This window comes from Puma concolor, chromosome E1, assembly GCF_028749965.1.
Source record: "Puma concolor isolate L17-30 chromosome E1, mPumCon1.1.hap2, whole genome shotgun sequence".
NCBI lineage: Eukaryota > Metazoa > Chordata > Mammalia > Carnivora > Felidae > Puma > Puma concolor.
In genome coordinates this window covers 23407297-23421725 of record NC_141680.1, presented here as the reverse complement: position 1 = coordinate 23421725, position 14429 = coordinate 23407297, and the positions used below count along the sequence as shown (strand labels likewise).

Genomic DNA, 14429 nt, shown 5'->3' with positions numbered 1-14429 from the left:
GTTGCAAAAATGCAATTTAGGGATGGTTTCTCTGGACATCCGAAGCCCCGCCTACAATGCCTAGGATGGCGTTTCCACAATCTGTCATTTCTTCAATTGACGAAGAGCCTCTTAGACAAAACAGGGATGCTGGGGTTGGGGATGGGGGAGTGGGTGGGGAAAGGGAACTCACCTCTTGAGGCATCTGACGCCGCCTGAACATAGCTTTCCTGAGAAATGGAGAAGAGGAAGCAGCCGGGGTTAATTCAGGCCCAACGCAGAGACAACCAGACAGGGTTTGCTGGGGAGCTGCTGGCTGTCAGGGAACCAAGGGCGGACCCCCCGCTGGGCATGGGAAAGCAGATGAGCTCTGACATTAGGCAAACTTGGGTTTGAATCCAGGCTCTGCTACTAATGACCTGGGAGATCTTGGTGAGTTACTAAGCCCCCCTAGCCCTGAGTTTGTTTTATCTGCTATACGGGCACGGCAACGGCAGCTGACTCACGGGGCTGTCAGTAAGATGCTGCGAAATAACATGGAAAAAGCCCCCGGCGTGATGCCAGTTCCCATTAGGCTGATTCCCAACTGGAGGAATTTCTGTCTCCCAGAGGAGTGGGTCAGGCAGTGGGCCCAGGAAAGCAGTGGGAAAGTGCCCTTCCCTGCCCTGAGGGCTCCAGCAGAAGGGGCTGGGACAAGGGGGCTTAAGGGTCTGATACCCGGCAAGATGGGGGGCTGCCTTCACCCCTGCCTCTGAGTGCTGGCCCTCAGCCTCCCGCCCTGCCCGCTCCAGACCGTTTTCAGGCCACAGGCTGCCCGATTCCGATAGAGCGTGGCCAGCAGGGCCTTGTCCTTGGTCAGCTTCAGGGCCTGGCTGTAGCTCTTTGTTGCAGCCTTATAGTCCTGGAGCTGGAAATGCCGGTTCCCTTCCTCCTTCAGCTGCGCTGCTTCTGCCTCTGCCATCTGTCAGGACAGGAGCAGCTCAGTCTGGCCAGTCCCCCACTCCAGACTCCTGGCCTGAGGTCTGGAGCTCCAGGGCCTCCTTCTACTGGGATGGAAGGTGAGGGTTCTGCCTGGAAAGGACCCATGTCTATCACCCCCAAATCCATTGCTCAGAAGGACATGATAGCACCTGCTTGCAGAATAGCATGGCTGAAGGAACCTTAGAGCCCCCGTGCCTCCCTCTCCTTCCCTCCCAGCTGGGCGGGTGAAGCCACCACGCCGGAGGCCTGAATTCTCACTGCAAGCCTTGAAAGTTCTTCTCAGTCCCTCTTCTCCCTCCCCGGTCTGAGGAACTCTCCACGCGGACTCACTTTCTCAGAGGACGGTGCTCCTGGTCTGTCCTCCTGTGATGCTGTTCAGCTGAGCTCCCTTGTGAGCCACCTCCTGGCCACCAAGCCTTAATCTGCCTCCCTCCCCCACCCAAGAGGTTTTATCGCCCCTGTCAGTAGCTCCAGACCATATTTGGCCACAGGGTCAGGTGTCCCTGGAGTCTGTCATTGATACTCAGGGCCTTCCTCCTCCCCAGAGTGGATAGTCATTAGTCACCTGGAAGTGCTGACTAACCTATGCCCCAGCGTCCTACTCAGGGGCAGTCCTGGACTCGGGCATTCATACCACAAAGAGCAGAGAAAGATCCAGAAGGGAGGGAGACACAGCTATAATGCCCCTTCTCCCCCTCCATCCGAGATAAACAATCTCCCCTCCCTTCCCCCAATCACTGCTATTTTGGGAGCAGAGTGACAGCTGAGGGGCTGGCAGACTTAGAGCAGCTGCCCAGGTCCAGGACCAACTGGAGACTTCCAGAAATGCCCTTCTGGAGGGAGGAGAGTTCCTCCCTCTCTTCCACTTGCCCACAACTCCCCAACCCCTCCAGTACTCATTGTTGAAATGTCCCTCCTTTTCTGAAAGACAGAGGGGCTTACTAGTTCAAGTTTAGTGGAAATGGGTGCTTTGTTTTGGTTTGCATGCCTTCTCCTGTGTCCCCCATCCGTGTGGAGTGGATGCATTCAGCCTACCCCTCCCAGTAGACAGAGAGGGTGGGCTCTTAATGTCCCCCACTAGATTATAGGCTTCTTCTTGGTCAGAGCTAGGTCAGTCTGGAATTCCCTGAGCCCGAGGACCGTACCCCCCCCCCCCATCTACCTGGGATCTCTCCTGGGATCAGCTGAGTCTCCCTCATCAAAAGAGGGTCTTCCTGGGACAAGAAGGAAGAACAAAACAGGTCTCCCCTGGGGCAGGACTTGTTTCTTCTCATCTGACTGAGGGTTCCTGAGACAAATTTGAGTCTGTTCCTACTTGGACTCAGAACTCTCTCACCTCCCAGTGTCTCCAAGCCTAGGCTGTGAGTGCCCTCCCACAGGGTAAAGACAGCATCTCATTGCAGTTTGACTTACCCTGGCACAGAGGCTGGCAGAGTGAGTGCCCAATGCGGGCTTCCTGAATGAATGAATGAATGAATGAATGAATGAATGCATAGTGTCTTCCTGTTGATGCTTTTCTTCACTTATCACAATTCTGCCCCCTCCCCCCATACATCTTCAAACCTACCTGACCATGGCAGAGAAACGCACTGAAGATTCTGCTCTTTGATCGGTAACCTTGGACACACAGCTATGACTGTGGACAAGTTCTACTGTCCTGCTGGACCCAAGGCCCAGCTCTGATGCATATTTGTCTGTTGCAGGTTTGTTGACTGAATAAATGAATGAAGGAATGAATGGAGGAAGGGATTCCCTGCCATCATGGTGTCCTAAACTCTGGGCCCCTTTGTGGGGCAAGTGCTCTTGTAGTAATGAAGCAATGGGATAAAGGATCCTGCCACTGGCAGAAAACTGAGGTTCTCTGACTTTAGGTCCTAGGAATCTTAGATTCAAATCCTGATTCAGTAATTCACTCCATGTCAATTCGTAAGCATCTACTATGTAGCAGGAACTGTGAATGACAGTGAAAGCAGAGACCACTCATGAGGGCAAGGATTTGTGTCTATTTTGTTCACTTACATATTTCATGTGGCTATCACAGTGCGTACATAGTAGGTGCTCAACCATATTCGATGAATAAATGGATGAAATAATTCCATGGATCTGTGATTCCTAAATACAAAGAATACCAGGATGTTGTGAAAACACATAATAGGGAAACATGGCATTGTTTCAGAGAAAGCTTCCTGAGTGAATGATTAAATGAGTTAATATATGTAGAGTTCCTAGAACAATGTTTGGCAGAGACATTTGTTGAATGGATGCATGTATATTTCAGGCAAGACTTGAAAAATGAGGAATTGTCACTGTCTTCAGCTGCTCAGGCTGCTATAACAAAATACCACAGGCAGGAGGCGCCTGGGTGGCCCAGTACCTTAAGGGCTGACTCTTGATTTTGGCTCAGGTCGTGATCTGGAGGTCATGAGATTGAGCCCTGCATCAGGCTCAGCACTGAGGGTGGAGCCTGCTTGGGATTCTCTCTCTCCCTCTCCTTTTGCTCCTCCCCCACTCCTGCGCTCTCTCTGTCTCTCACTCTCTCTCAAAATAAATAAATAAACTTAAAAAAAAAAAAAAAAACCTCAGGTGGGATGGCTTGAATAAGTGAAATGTATTTTTCCACAGTTCTGGAGTCTAGAAGTTTAAGATCAAGGTGCCACCAACATTGGTTTCTGGTGAGGCTTCTCTTCCTGGCTTGTAGATGTCCACCTTTTCACTGTGTCTTCATATGGCTTCTTCTCCATGTGAGGAGAGGGGAAAGGAGGAGAGAGAGAGAGGTAATATCTGGTATCTCTTCCTTCTGAGGACACCAGTCCTATCAGACTAGGGCCCTACCCTGATGACCTCATTTAACCTTTATTACTCTCATATAGGCCCTCTCTCCAAATACAGTCACCTTGGGGGTTAGGGCTTCCACATATGAATTTGGGGAGGAGGGACACAACTCTGCCTATCAAAGTTCCAGGCAGAGAAGTCTGCACGTACAAAGGCACCGATGTAAGAAGGGTCATACCTTAGAAGAACTAAGCAAAAGCCAGAAGAATTTAATCTTAAAGAGAGAGGAGTGGGGTGTCTGGGTGGCTCAGTTGATTAAGCATCAGGCTTCGGCTCAGGTCATGATCTCACGGTTCACGAGCTCAAGCCCCACATCAAACTCTGTGCTGACAGCTCAGAGCCTGGAGCCTGCTTCAGAATCTGTGTCTCCCTCTCTCTCTGTCCCTCCCCAACTTGTGCTCTCTCTCTCTCTCAAAAATAAATAAACATTAAAAAGAGAGAGAGAAAATTGAGAGAGAGAGAGAGAGAGAGAGAGAGAGAGAGGAGTGGCTGGAGAGGTAAGTAAGGCTGAGTGGGCCATCATAAGGAGTTTGACTTTTGTCCTGCTTATTATGGGAGACATTGTAGGGTTTTAGGGTGGAGAGTGACAGACCAGATTTTTGGTTGGAAAACGTCACCCCAGTGGCAGTGTGGAGGATACATCGGAAGAGGCAAGAGTGGAAACAGAGAGGCAAGTGAAGAGGCTTTTGTAGGCAACCACGGTGACTCAGTCCAAAGTGTAATAGTGGAGATGGAGAGAACAAATTCAGGACAGGTTAAGGAGGCCAGCCTGACCAAGCTTGAGACCGTCCAGATGTGGGGAGAGCTGCCAAGGAAGACCCCAGGTTTCTGGTAAGAGCCCTCATGTTAGTGGGTCTGCGCTTCAGTTCCTCATCTGTAATGTGGGGAGAGGAAGGTGGGGATTTAACGAGTTATATGTGTGACACGCTTGGAACAATGCCTGACACACTGCTCTCGTTATCATCATTATTGTTATTGCTTTGCAGTGTTGAAAACTGGAGACATTTTTTGCTTTTGTACTCAAGAATTATGAATCGATTTGGTCCATTTAAAAAAGAATAATAATTTCTGCCTGCAACCCAACAGGTCTAGTTTCCTAAGCCACCCATGCAGGGGCGCTGCTGTCAGAGCCAACCCAATTTAGTCTTCTGCCATTTCCGGTCTCTGATTTGGGGGAAAGTCAACCGCTCAGAGCCTCGATTTCCCCACCTATGAAGTGGGGCAAAAATCCCTGTTCTGCAGAGACAAAAGGCTGTTTGTATCCTGCACGGCACTGGGAGGGACTGGGTCGGGGTGACAGCCACCTGTCCAAGGTGGGGCTGTGGAAGCAGGTACCAGGTGCGCCCACTGCCTAAGCCTGGCCGGCACGGCGTGACACGTCCCCTCCGCCACACCAGAGGGCGCTGTCGCGGGCTGCAGCGCCGCCCTACCCCGGGGGCGGCGCTCCGTCCCGCCTGAGTCTTTTTCCTCCACGTGCGAACGCGGGATGGCGGCGGCGGCGGCGGCGGCGGTGGGTGTGAGTGAATGGGAGTGGGGGCGCTCCGGCCCGGGGTCCCCGAGCTCAGAGGGAAGCAGCAGTGGGGGCCTTCCCGCCCGGCGGCGTGGCTGACCCCCGCGGCGCTTGTAGGCACAGGACGAGGCGGCGGCGCGCGACGTGCAGCGGCTGCTGGTGCAGTTCCAGGATGAGGGCGGGCAGCTGCTGGGCTCCCCGTTCGACGTGCCCGTGGACATCACCCCGGACAAGCTGCAGCTCGTGTGCAACGCGCTGCTGGCCCAGGTGAGCGGCGGCCCGGGCGGTCCCTCTTTCCTCCCCTCGGCAGGAGGGCCTGCTCTGGGCCGGCCCGCAGGGGACCGGGAGACCCAAGGTCTGGGGTTCGGGGGTCCCAGCGCTTGCCGACACTGGGAGAACCACCCTGGCGCGCGTCCGTGGCAGTGCCACCTACGTCGGGGGACGGTCAGGAGATGTATTTCGTGTGACAGCGCTTTTCGCTTCGACCTGCGAGGTCCACCTGGGAAGAGACCGCGCGTTTTGAACGCATCGGGTACATCGTCAGATTCCGCGACGCAGCTCCTCGTTAATATCCCCTATCTGACAGTGTGGCCCAGAGGCAGTAAATTATTTGTACGATGCTATGTCGTAGGTGGTAGATTGGGAATTAGAACCCGAATGTCAGGTTCAAAACCCGTGGTCTTCTAAACCAGTGGGGCCATTCATCATTATAGTGGGGGGGGGGGGGCTGGGGGCTTAAAAATATAATACCTAGACCCCACCCCAGGTTTACTACACCAGACCCTGGGGTAAGGCAGAGTCTGTGTTTTCAGCCAGAGTTTTGGATGCTTCTTACACATTGTACATCATGGTGTAGCAGTTTAGAAAACGCCGCATAATCCTGTATACTGACACTAATTCTGGACTTCAGTTTTCTTTCTGGATTAGTCGTTACCAATAGGACGGTGCGTTAATTAGCTGCTCTGAGCCTCAAGTTTTTTCATCTGTCAAGTGGGAATATGAATGCCTGCCTCCCAGGGTTGTTGTGAGATGCAGATAAAGGATTTTAAAGTACTATTTTAAGTGTCTTGCTGTTGCTCTTGGAGGATAAAAGAGGCCTTTTGGGGTGGGCATGGTGGGGGTACCCACACCGTGGCTGGAGAGAATGAAGCTTCACCTGGCCACAGCACACTGGGGAGCACCCCTGGCTCCATCCTTTGATGGAGGAGTTGCCCTTTGCCATTGCCCTCTAGGAGGATCCCGTGCCGCTGGCTTTCTTTGTCCACGATGCTGAGATCGTCTCATCACTGGGGAAGACGCTGGAGTCACAGGCAGTGGAGACAGAGAAGGTCCTTGACATCATCTACCAGCCACAGGCTATCTTCAGGGTCCGTGCTGTGACCCGCTGCACCAGCTCTTTGGAAGGTCACAGCGAGGCAGTCATTTCTGTGGCCTTCAGCCCCACAGGAAAGTAAGGACAGTTGCAGAATCGTGGAATAGAGTGTGGGGGTACAGCCTCTGGCTGGGGTGGGGCAGATACCCCAAGTTAACAATCAATGGGACCTCAGGCTGCCTATCATAGACCTGAGCTCAGGGCACGGGTTCCAGGTAGAGCACTTCCCCAGTGGGGTTTGGTTTTGAAGGACACCCATCTTGGAAGGGCCTTTCTTGGCCTTGATCTCAGGAGAGCTGAACTGTAGGCTTCCTGGCTGTGTGCCCCAGACAAATCACTTTCTGACTTATTTCATCATCTGTGAAACTGAGTTTGTTTGCTTTTCGCAATCCTACACAGATAATGAGAAACTCTAAATCTGATTATGGCTGTGGCCATTCCTTTTAGAAAGGAAGAAGAGAGATATGGCTGCCTTGAGGTAGGGGGTTCTTCTCCCATATGGTATCAGTGTTATACTTCTCCTCCTCAGGGGAGGGAGAAAAGTCCAGTCCCAGACTGTACGCGCAGAAGACAATTGAATAGGCAGCCAAAATGCACATGTGCCCTGTTTTGGTATAAGCCCTACCCCTTGTCTCCACTGCAGAGGTCAGGTGTCCTCTCTTCTTCCTCAGGTACCTGGCCAGTGGCTCCGGAGACACCACTGTGCGCTTCTGGGATCTCAGCACCGAGACACCCCATTTCACATGCCAGGGTCAGTATGCAGTTAGCCATTTAGAGGGAGGGTCTTAACCCAGTGGTAGGTGGGTGATCATTTACTCAGCTCTTTAGTTTCTGAGGAGGCCCAGAGCCAATTCAACCCCTTAACCCAGTTAGCAGCTGCCTGTTCCTAGGTAGAGGCTATCCTTGAACCCAGCCAGCCACTTCCAGAGACTGGACCAGAGAGAGGGTGTGGGGTTGTGAGTTGTGCTGAGTAGCAAGGAGAACCTGCCTTAAATCCAACCCCCACCACAGTGGTTCTCAAACTTGAGCATCAGAATCAACAGGGAGGCTTGTTAACCTACAGGTTGCTGGGCCCCACCCCTGAGTTTTTGTCTCTTTAGTTCTGGGATGAGGCCTGAGAATTTGCATTTCAAGTTTCCAGCTGGTGCTGATGCTGCTAGTTTGAGGTCACACTAGCTGGGTGACCTTGTGTGGGTAGGGCCTGCTCCCTAAGCTTCAGTTTTGTCATCTGGAAAATTGGGAATAATTTTTGCTTTGCTCCATACCCTTAAGCAAATTCCAGAGCACATCACACATAGAGTAATTATTGGTTGGTGAAATGTGTTTTAGTTTCACGTGTATGTATGAGTATACTAGGTTTCCAGGTAGCATGCATTTCTTACTTTTGGTCAAGGTAAAAAAAAAAAAAAAGGATTTGAAACTTTATACCACGTATCCTGGAAGGAATTATTAGCGGAAGTACTATCTATGCAGCAGGATACACGGCTGTAGCACTTGGGATGAATTCTTCCTTTGCCTAGAAAACTGCGTTTCCCCTTTTGTTTGACCAATCATTTATTCTCGGGCTAGTTGAGTTTCTGCAGCGTGTCAGGCGTGCTAGGTACTGGGGATAAAGACAGATATGTGCTCCTTGCTTTCTCCCTCCCCTGTTTTCCTAGGACACAGACACTGGGTCCTTAGCATATCCTGGTCTCCAGATGGCAAGAAGTTGGCCTCGGGCTGCAAGAATGGCCAGGTAGATGGTGGTCGTGGTAACCAGTCAGGGACTCTGGGCTTCCTTCCTAGGACATGGGTCAAGTGAGGTTCTGGGGCCTTCAGGGAAAGATGGATTGGGGGCAGTGGGCGGGAACTTTGGTGGACCTAGGGACAGGATGGAGAGGGTTATTCAGTAAGCTTCTGTCCCTCAGATTCTCCTGTGGGACCCAAGCACAGGGAAGCAGGTGGGCAGGCCCCTCGCTGGCCACAGCAAGTGGATCACAGGCCTGAGCTGGGAGCCCCTCCACGTGTAAGTGATGCTCACAGAACTGGGGGAAGTGAGGAGCCAGGGCTTCAAGGTGGTCTCCTCCCTTGCTTGATGCAGAGGGGCTTTGCCTCAGGGGGTGGGATGGCCAGCCCGACTGACAGTACTGGCATGGCGGGCAGTGGGCTAGGGCTTCCAAATCTGTGTTGCTGCTTGAGAGGGGGCTGTTCATCATGGGCCCTGAGAGTTGCCTTGCAATGCAGCTGGGTCTTGGAGTCAGGAAGCTGTTGAGTCATTATCCCTGGCCTTTGAGCTAAGAAGGGGGGGGCGGTACTATTGCTGTTCCCACATCAGAAGTGGGGCCACATCTCCCTTTCCCTCTCCAGGAACCCCGAGTGCCGCTATGTGGCCAGCAGCTCCAAGGATGGCAGCGTGCGGGTCTGGGATACAACTGTGGGCCGCTGTGAGCGCATCCTCACCGGGCACACACAGTCAGTCACCTGTCTCCGGTGGGGAGGGGACGGGCTTCTCTACTCTGCCTCCCAGGACCGCACCATCAAAGTCTGGAGGGCTCACGATGTAAGAGCTGGAAGGGTCCAGAGAGCAGCCTGGGGAAATCTCGGGCCATGAGATGCCAGGGCTGGAAGGAATGTTGACCAGTGTGTTCTGGGATCCGGGTGGCAGGAGGTGCTTCAGGAACAGTGGGTTCCTGTGGTTGGTGCTGCATGATAGTGGAGGTTCCAGTGTTCATTAACGTGGTCCAGAAATTGCCGCCGCAGGAAGCCTGTTGTTAGCTTTATTAAACCTGCCACGTCCCAGAGTTACTTGACTGGAACCCTTTTCTTCTCACATACTTAAGTTCCTTTCCATGAAACATACTTTTGGAAACAACAATCTGGGCCAGTACCTGCATTTTGTAAGTGAGGAGAGACTTCAGCCCAGAGCGGTGATTTGATTAAGATCACAGTGAACGAGGGACCTAATTCTGAGTCCCATGTCACTGTCTTCTGGGGCTAATCTGGGGGTACCAGTTCCCTAGGGTGGAGAGTAGGGTGGGTGTGCATCTGACCGGTCTTCCTCTGCCCTAGGGTGTGCTGTGCCGGACCCTGCAAGGCCACGGCCACTGGGTGAACACCATGGCACTCAGCACTGACTACGCCCTGCGCACGGGCGCCTTCGAGCCAGCTGAGGCCTCGGTTAACGCCCAAGATCTCCGAGGGTCCTGTGAGTGCGTGAGAGAGGGCCGCCTGGGAAGGAGCCGGTTCTCGGGCTTATTGTGCAACCTGGGCCGGGGGTGTTTGCCATCTGTGTTGGATTTTCTAATCAGCCTTGTTCCTCATCTCTTCCTCTCCCCTCTGGTACCTGGCCACAGTGCAGGAGTTGAAGGAGAGGGCTCTGAGCCGATATAGCCTCGTGCGGGTGAGTGTGTGCCCACCGCCAGCATGCCCGGCTCCCTACTCTTCCTCCACTGGTCTCTCAAACCCTCTGCAGGCACTCAGGCCCCTCCCCCTTCTAGCCCTAGCTCAGACGTTCCTCTTCCAGAAAGTTCTTCATGAAAATCCTAGTTTTTTTTTTTTAATTTTTTTTTTTTTTCAACGTTTATTTTTTATTTTTGGGACAGAGAGAGACAGAGCATGAACGGGGGAGGGGCAGAGAGAGAGGGAGACACAGAACCGGAAACAGGCTTCAGGCTCTGAGCCATCAGCCCAGAGCCCGACGCGGGGCTCGAACTCACGGACCGCGAGATCGTGACCTGGCTGAAGTCGGACGCTTAACCGACTGCGCCACCCAGGCGCCCCAAAATCCTAGTTTTTAATCCTGAAATCTTAATGTATAGGACCATGTGATTTTGTTGCGTTCACTTGCTTATCTGTTTATTGCATTTTCTGTATTTTTTATTGTGTTTAATTTAAGTAGCACATTCATGTGGTCGAGGCTTCAAAGAACACAAAAAGGTAGATGGTGAAGAAGTCTCCCGTCTCTGTTGCCCATCCATCCTTTCCTTCTGGAAACATCCAGAGCTACTAGTGTCCTGTCTTTCCTTCCAGAGACTTCATACCTCCACATACATGTGTATGTGTACACAGGATGCAGCATACATACACGTGTGTACAAACCCACACATAAAATCTTTCCCTTTTTTAGTACACTATTCTGTACCTTGCTTTTTCTTGTGATTATGTATCTTAGAAATTATCCCAGGTGCATAACATTTCCTTTTGCGGGAAGTGACTGCCAGGGGTCCCATGTGAGTTGGTAGCAGGCCTGGCCTCATTTCTCCTAGTCCTGGCCTCCGTGTTGGTGTTGGGCAGTCAGTGGTGCGTTTGCTGCCCAGGTCGGGCTCTCCTGTCTGAGACCGTGCCCAACACGGTGTGCTTTCTGCCTCTCCTAGGGCCAGGGCCCAGAGAGGCTAGTGTCTGGTTCAGACGACTTCACCTTATTCCTGTGGTCCCCAGCAGAGGACAAGAAGCCCCTCGCACGGATGACGGGACACCAGGCCCTCATCAACCAGGTGCTCTTCTCCCCTGACTCCCGCATCATCGCCAGTGCCTCCTTTGACAAGTCCATCAAACTGTGGGATGGCAGGACAGGCAGGTGAGTGGAGGCGTGGGGAGGGAGAGGAAGGGCACTGGTCCTCTAGAAGGAGCTTGGCTGTGCCACTTACTTGCTGCGTGGCCTTGGCAAGCATTTGGATATTCTGAGCCTTGTCTCCTCTTTTGTAATATGCAGACCTACCTCTCAGCTTTGTTACAAGGACTAAGGGAGATGGTATATTTAGGACTGGCAATAAATGGGCACTGAAGTGCTAGTTCCTTTTGTATCAAAGGAGAGAAATGACCTTAAGACGGCCGGGATTGCAGCAGAAGTGTAGACTTGAGCTGCAGTCATTTTCCGGCCCCCCTCAAAGTGTGGTCCACAGACCAGCTGCTGCAGCATCACCTGGGAGCTTGATAGAAATGCAGAGTCTTGGGCCCCACCCCAGACCTTAAGAATCAGAATCTGCATCTTAATAAAGTCATCAGCTGATTCTGCTCCCGTTGAAGTCTGAGAAGCCTCAGTATAACGAGATACTGTGCCCTTGAGGTTAATCAGGTCAGCAGAGAGGCAAAGGCACGGGCAAGAAGAGAAAGGGGACGAGGGAAACCCTTGCTGGGGCCTTGCTGTCTCGGCCATTGTGGGTTTCCGTATAGCGGTCTTTGAAATAGGTCGTTCCCTTCTTTTTCAAGATAAGGAAACGGAGTCTCAGAGACTTGTCCAAAATGACAAGTCCTAATGACTTGTCCAAATAGACATAGCTAATCTGTATTGACCTGGAAGTGCCAGGTGAGCCTGGCCCACTACTCCATGCCACTTGTCAGCAAGCAACTTGTGTTAGGGGGATATCAGGCAGATGGGCTGAGCAGGGACTACACTGGATTCGAAGTCATGCAAAGTTGTCCAGATACGGAGGGCACAGGGGCCCCTTCAGACCTAATACCCATCATCACTTTCCTGGCCCAGGTACCTGGCTTCCCTGCGTGGCCACGTGGCTGCTGTGTACCAGATTGCGTGGTCAGCCGATAGCCGGCTCCTGGTCAGTGGTAGCAGTGACAGCACGCTGAAGGTGTGGGATGTGAAGGGCCAGAAGCTGGCTGCTGATCTTCCAGGCCACGCAGATGAGGTATGGCTGACCTCGTGAGCAGAGGTGGGGCAGGTAGGGGTTGAAGCCTGGCCCTCCTGCCCGACCCCCTTCCGACACCTTACCTGCTTCTCCCCACCCCCACCTCTGTTTAGGTATATGCTGTCGACTGGAGTCCAGATGGCCAGAGAGTGGCAAGTGGTGGGAAGGACAAATGCCTCCGGATGTGAGTTTTGGGGAGGTGGCGGTTGGTGTGCTTGGCTCTCCTGCCCTTAAGTTGGCCACTCCTTGCACCTTTCCCTTCTGGCGTAGAATTCTAAGGGTTCTCCAGGTGCCTAAGACAGCGTGTGGTGCCACGTTCTCTCGGTGGTTAAGAGGGAGAACTGCAGAATAACCGTGATTATGGGAGACCCTGACGGTGCTCTCCGAAGGGCGAGCCCAGAGTCCCTCCAGCATGAGGCAGTAGTTCTTAGAACGCTGGGTTTTGAAGGCGTCACACCTAGTTCCGATCCTGGTTCTGACTTTCATTGTGTGGTTTTGGAGAGCGTGGTTCACCTGCCTCCTGAGAGTTGTCAAGCCTCAGTAGATGGGAAGATCAAAGATAGGAGGCGAACACACTTAGGAACCCAAAGCACGTGTACTTGTAAATGTTGTCATTGTTTGCTATCAGATGACCTTGGTGGGCATCTGAGAGGCCAGGCCCTGGGATGAGGTCTTGGCTGGGGCAGGCAGTGGGTGCCCAGCGTTGAGTTTGGTTGGCCAGAGCAGAAATGGTAGCCAGTCTCTTAATGACCAAGTGAATACAGGTTCTCCCCCGTAGTGGGCTCCTGGGATTATATGGCAGCCTCCCCTTCCCAAGATAGGATCCCCATGCTGTTCCCTCCCCTTCTCCACAGATGGAGGAGATGAGAAATCCCAAGTTCTTGGACTCCCACCTGGACTCAGCTGCTGCCAGTGCCCGCCCTGACAGAGACCAAAGGCCAGGGTGGTGCCCCTGTGAACCAGTGTGGTCTGCTGTCTTTGGACAGACCCCAGTGAGGTCCCTCTCCAGAGCAGGAGGTCGAAGTTACGGGAGAATATCACTGGGCTCAGCCGTTGGCCATTACTCCATACCTTGCTGGGGGGGGGGGTGGGGGGGTGGGCAGGCAGTGACCAGACCCTTGCTGCTGCCCCTCCTCCTTTCCTGAATGTTCTCTCTATTCAGCATCAGACCCTGGATCCTGTGACCAAATAAATAACTTCTATTTTGTGTGTTCGGGTTAATTCCTTGTCCCCAAGGCTCACCCAAGGGCTGTGCTGAGTCAGTCTGTCTAACCCTTCCCTCCGGGCCACACCAAAGCCATACTGACTGGGAGGTGGCCTTTCTTCTCTTTCTCTTGTGCCTACGAGGGAGAGGCTCATTGTGGCTGGGGGCGCTGGTGGAAGCCATAGGATAGTGGCCAGAGGATGATGTGAGCTTGTGCTGTCCAGTGTGGCAGATGCTAGCGACATGTGGCTGTGTTTACCAGAATTCCACATGGTTAGAAGTGCAGTTCTGTGATGCTAGCTGAAGGCTACCCACTGCACCGGACGGCACAGATGGAGAACACCTTCACCAGCCCATGGAGTTGTGCGGGCCAGTGTTGTTCTAGGGCTGCTTTTGTCCGCCCCTCTCTCACACAACACACTTCCTGAGCTCCTGCAGTGCACCGAGCACTGTGCCGGGCTCTCAGGGTACAGAGCAGAAGGTGACCGCTGTCCCAGGGGGCTCCCTCTAACAGCGTGCAGTAGTGAGGGCTCTAGCAGAAGTGGGTGTGATGTGACATGGGAGGCTGGTTCTCTGCCCCATAAGGACTGTCACACAGTGAAAGGAATCCCCACCAGATGTCCTCAAATGCTTGAACAAAGTCTTGCCTCCCATGCATCTGCCTTTGCTTTGTCCCGTTTCAATGCTCCGGCAGTTGGATTCTTGTACGGACTGCTCAAGGCCACGGCATTTCTAACCTCTTATCCCCCGCCCACCATGCCTTTATGATTTTGCACGTCATCTGGATGTGCTCCGTCTCCACCTTGTGTGTCTCTGCAGGGAGGCTGCAGGAAGGGCAAAGGGGGCCACCAGTGGCGGAGTTCCTACCCTGTGCACTCGTTCTATGTGCTCACGTGATCCTCATGGGACCCCTACTGTCCTGCCCGTAGG

The 14429-nt window shown here is 53.0% G+C and overlaps 2 protein-coding genes across 5 annotated transcripts in view; one reads left to right on the top strand and one right to left on the bottom strand.

Annotated features, from left to right (window-relative positions):
- UNC45B (unc-45 myosin chaperone B) overlaps positions 1-1679 on the bottom strand; it is a 36225-nt gene extending 34546 nt beyond the window's left edge. Inside the window, exons 1-3 of one of the 4 annotated variants that reach the window (XM_086686647.1) lie at positions 1544-1679; positions 773-940; positions 173-209 (exon numbers count right to left, since the gene is read on the bottom strand). In XM_086686647.1, coding sequence (XP_086542773.1) covers positions 173-209; positions 773-940 — 205 coding nt within the window. In that variant the 5' untranslated portion in view covers positions 1544-1679. Of the gene's footprint in view, positions 1-172; positions 210-772; positions 1051-1218; positions 1426-1543 lie in introns of those variants that run through there. The other 3 variants (XM_086686644.1, XM_086686648.1, XM_086686646.1) reach the window with 3 other exon arrangements.
- A 3554-nt stretch (positions 1680-5233) lies between these two features.
- Positions 5234-13504, top strand: NLE1 (notchless homolog 1). The gene is made up of 13 exons (XM_086686649.1): positions 5234-5302; positions 5420-5569; positions 6535-6752; positions 7346-7425; positions 8333-8409; positions 8582-8679; positions 9021-9213; positions 9723-9858; positions 10007-10053; positions 11027-11229; positions 12136-12295; positions 12409-12479; positions 13150-13504. The coding sequence occupies exons 1-13, from the start codon at positions 5279-5281 to the stop codon at positions 13160-13162; spliced, it is 1470 nt and encodes a 489-aa protein (XP_086542775.1). The 5' UTR covers positions 5234-5278; the 3' UTR covers positions 13163-13504.
- Positions 13505-14429: the final 925 nt, after the last annotated feature.

Excerpts from the sequence above, each read along its gene's own strand:
- NLE1 (XM_086686649.1), top strand. The coding sequence starts at position 5,279 with ATGGCGGCGGCGGCGGCGGCGGCG. Across the intron at positions 7,426-8,332 it reads ACCCCATTTCACATGCCAGG|GACACAGACACTGGGTCCTT; the intron begins GTCAGTATGCAG and ends CTGTTTTCCTAG. Across the intron at positions 10,054-11,026 it reads GCCGATATAGCCTCGTGCGG|GGCCAGGGCCCAGAGAGGCT; the intron begins GTGAGTGTGTGC and ends TGCCTCTCCTAG.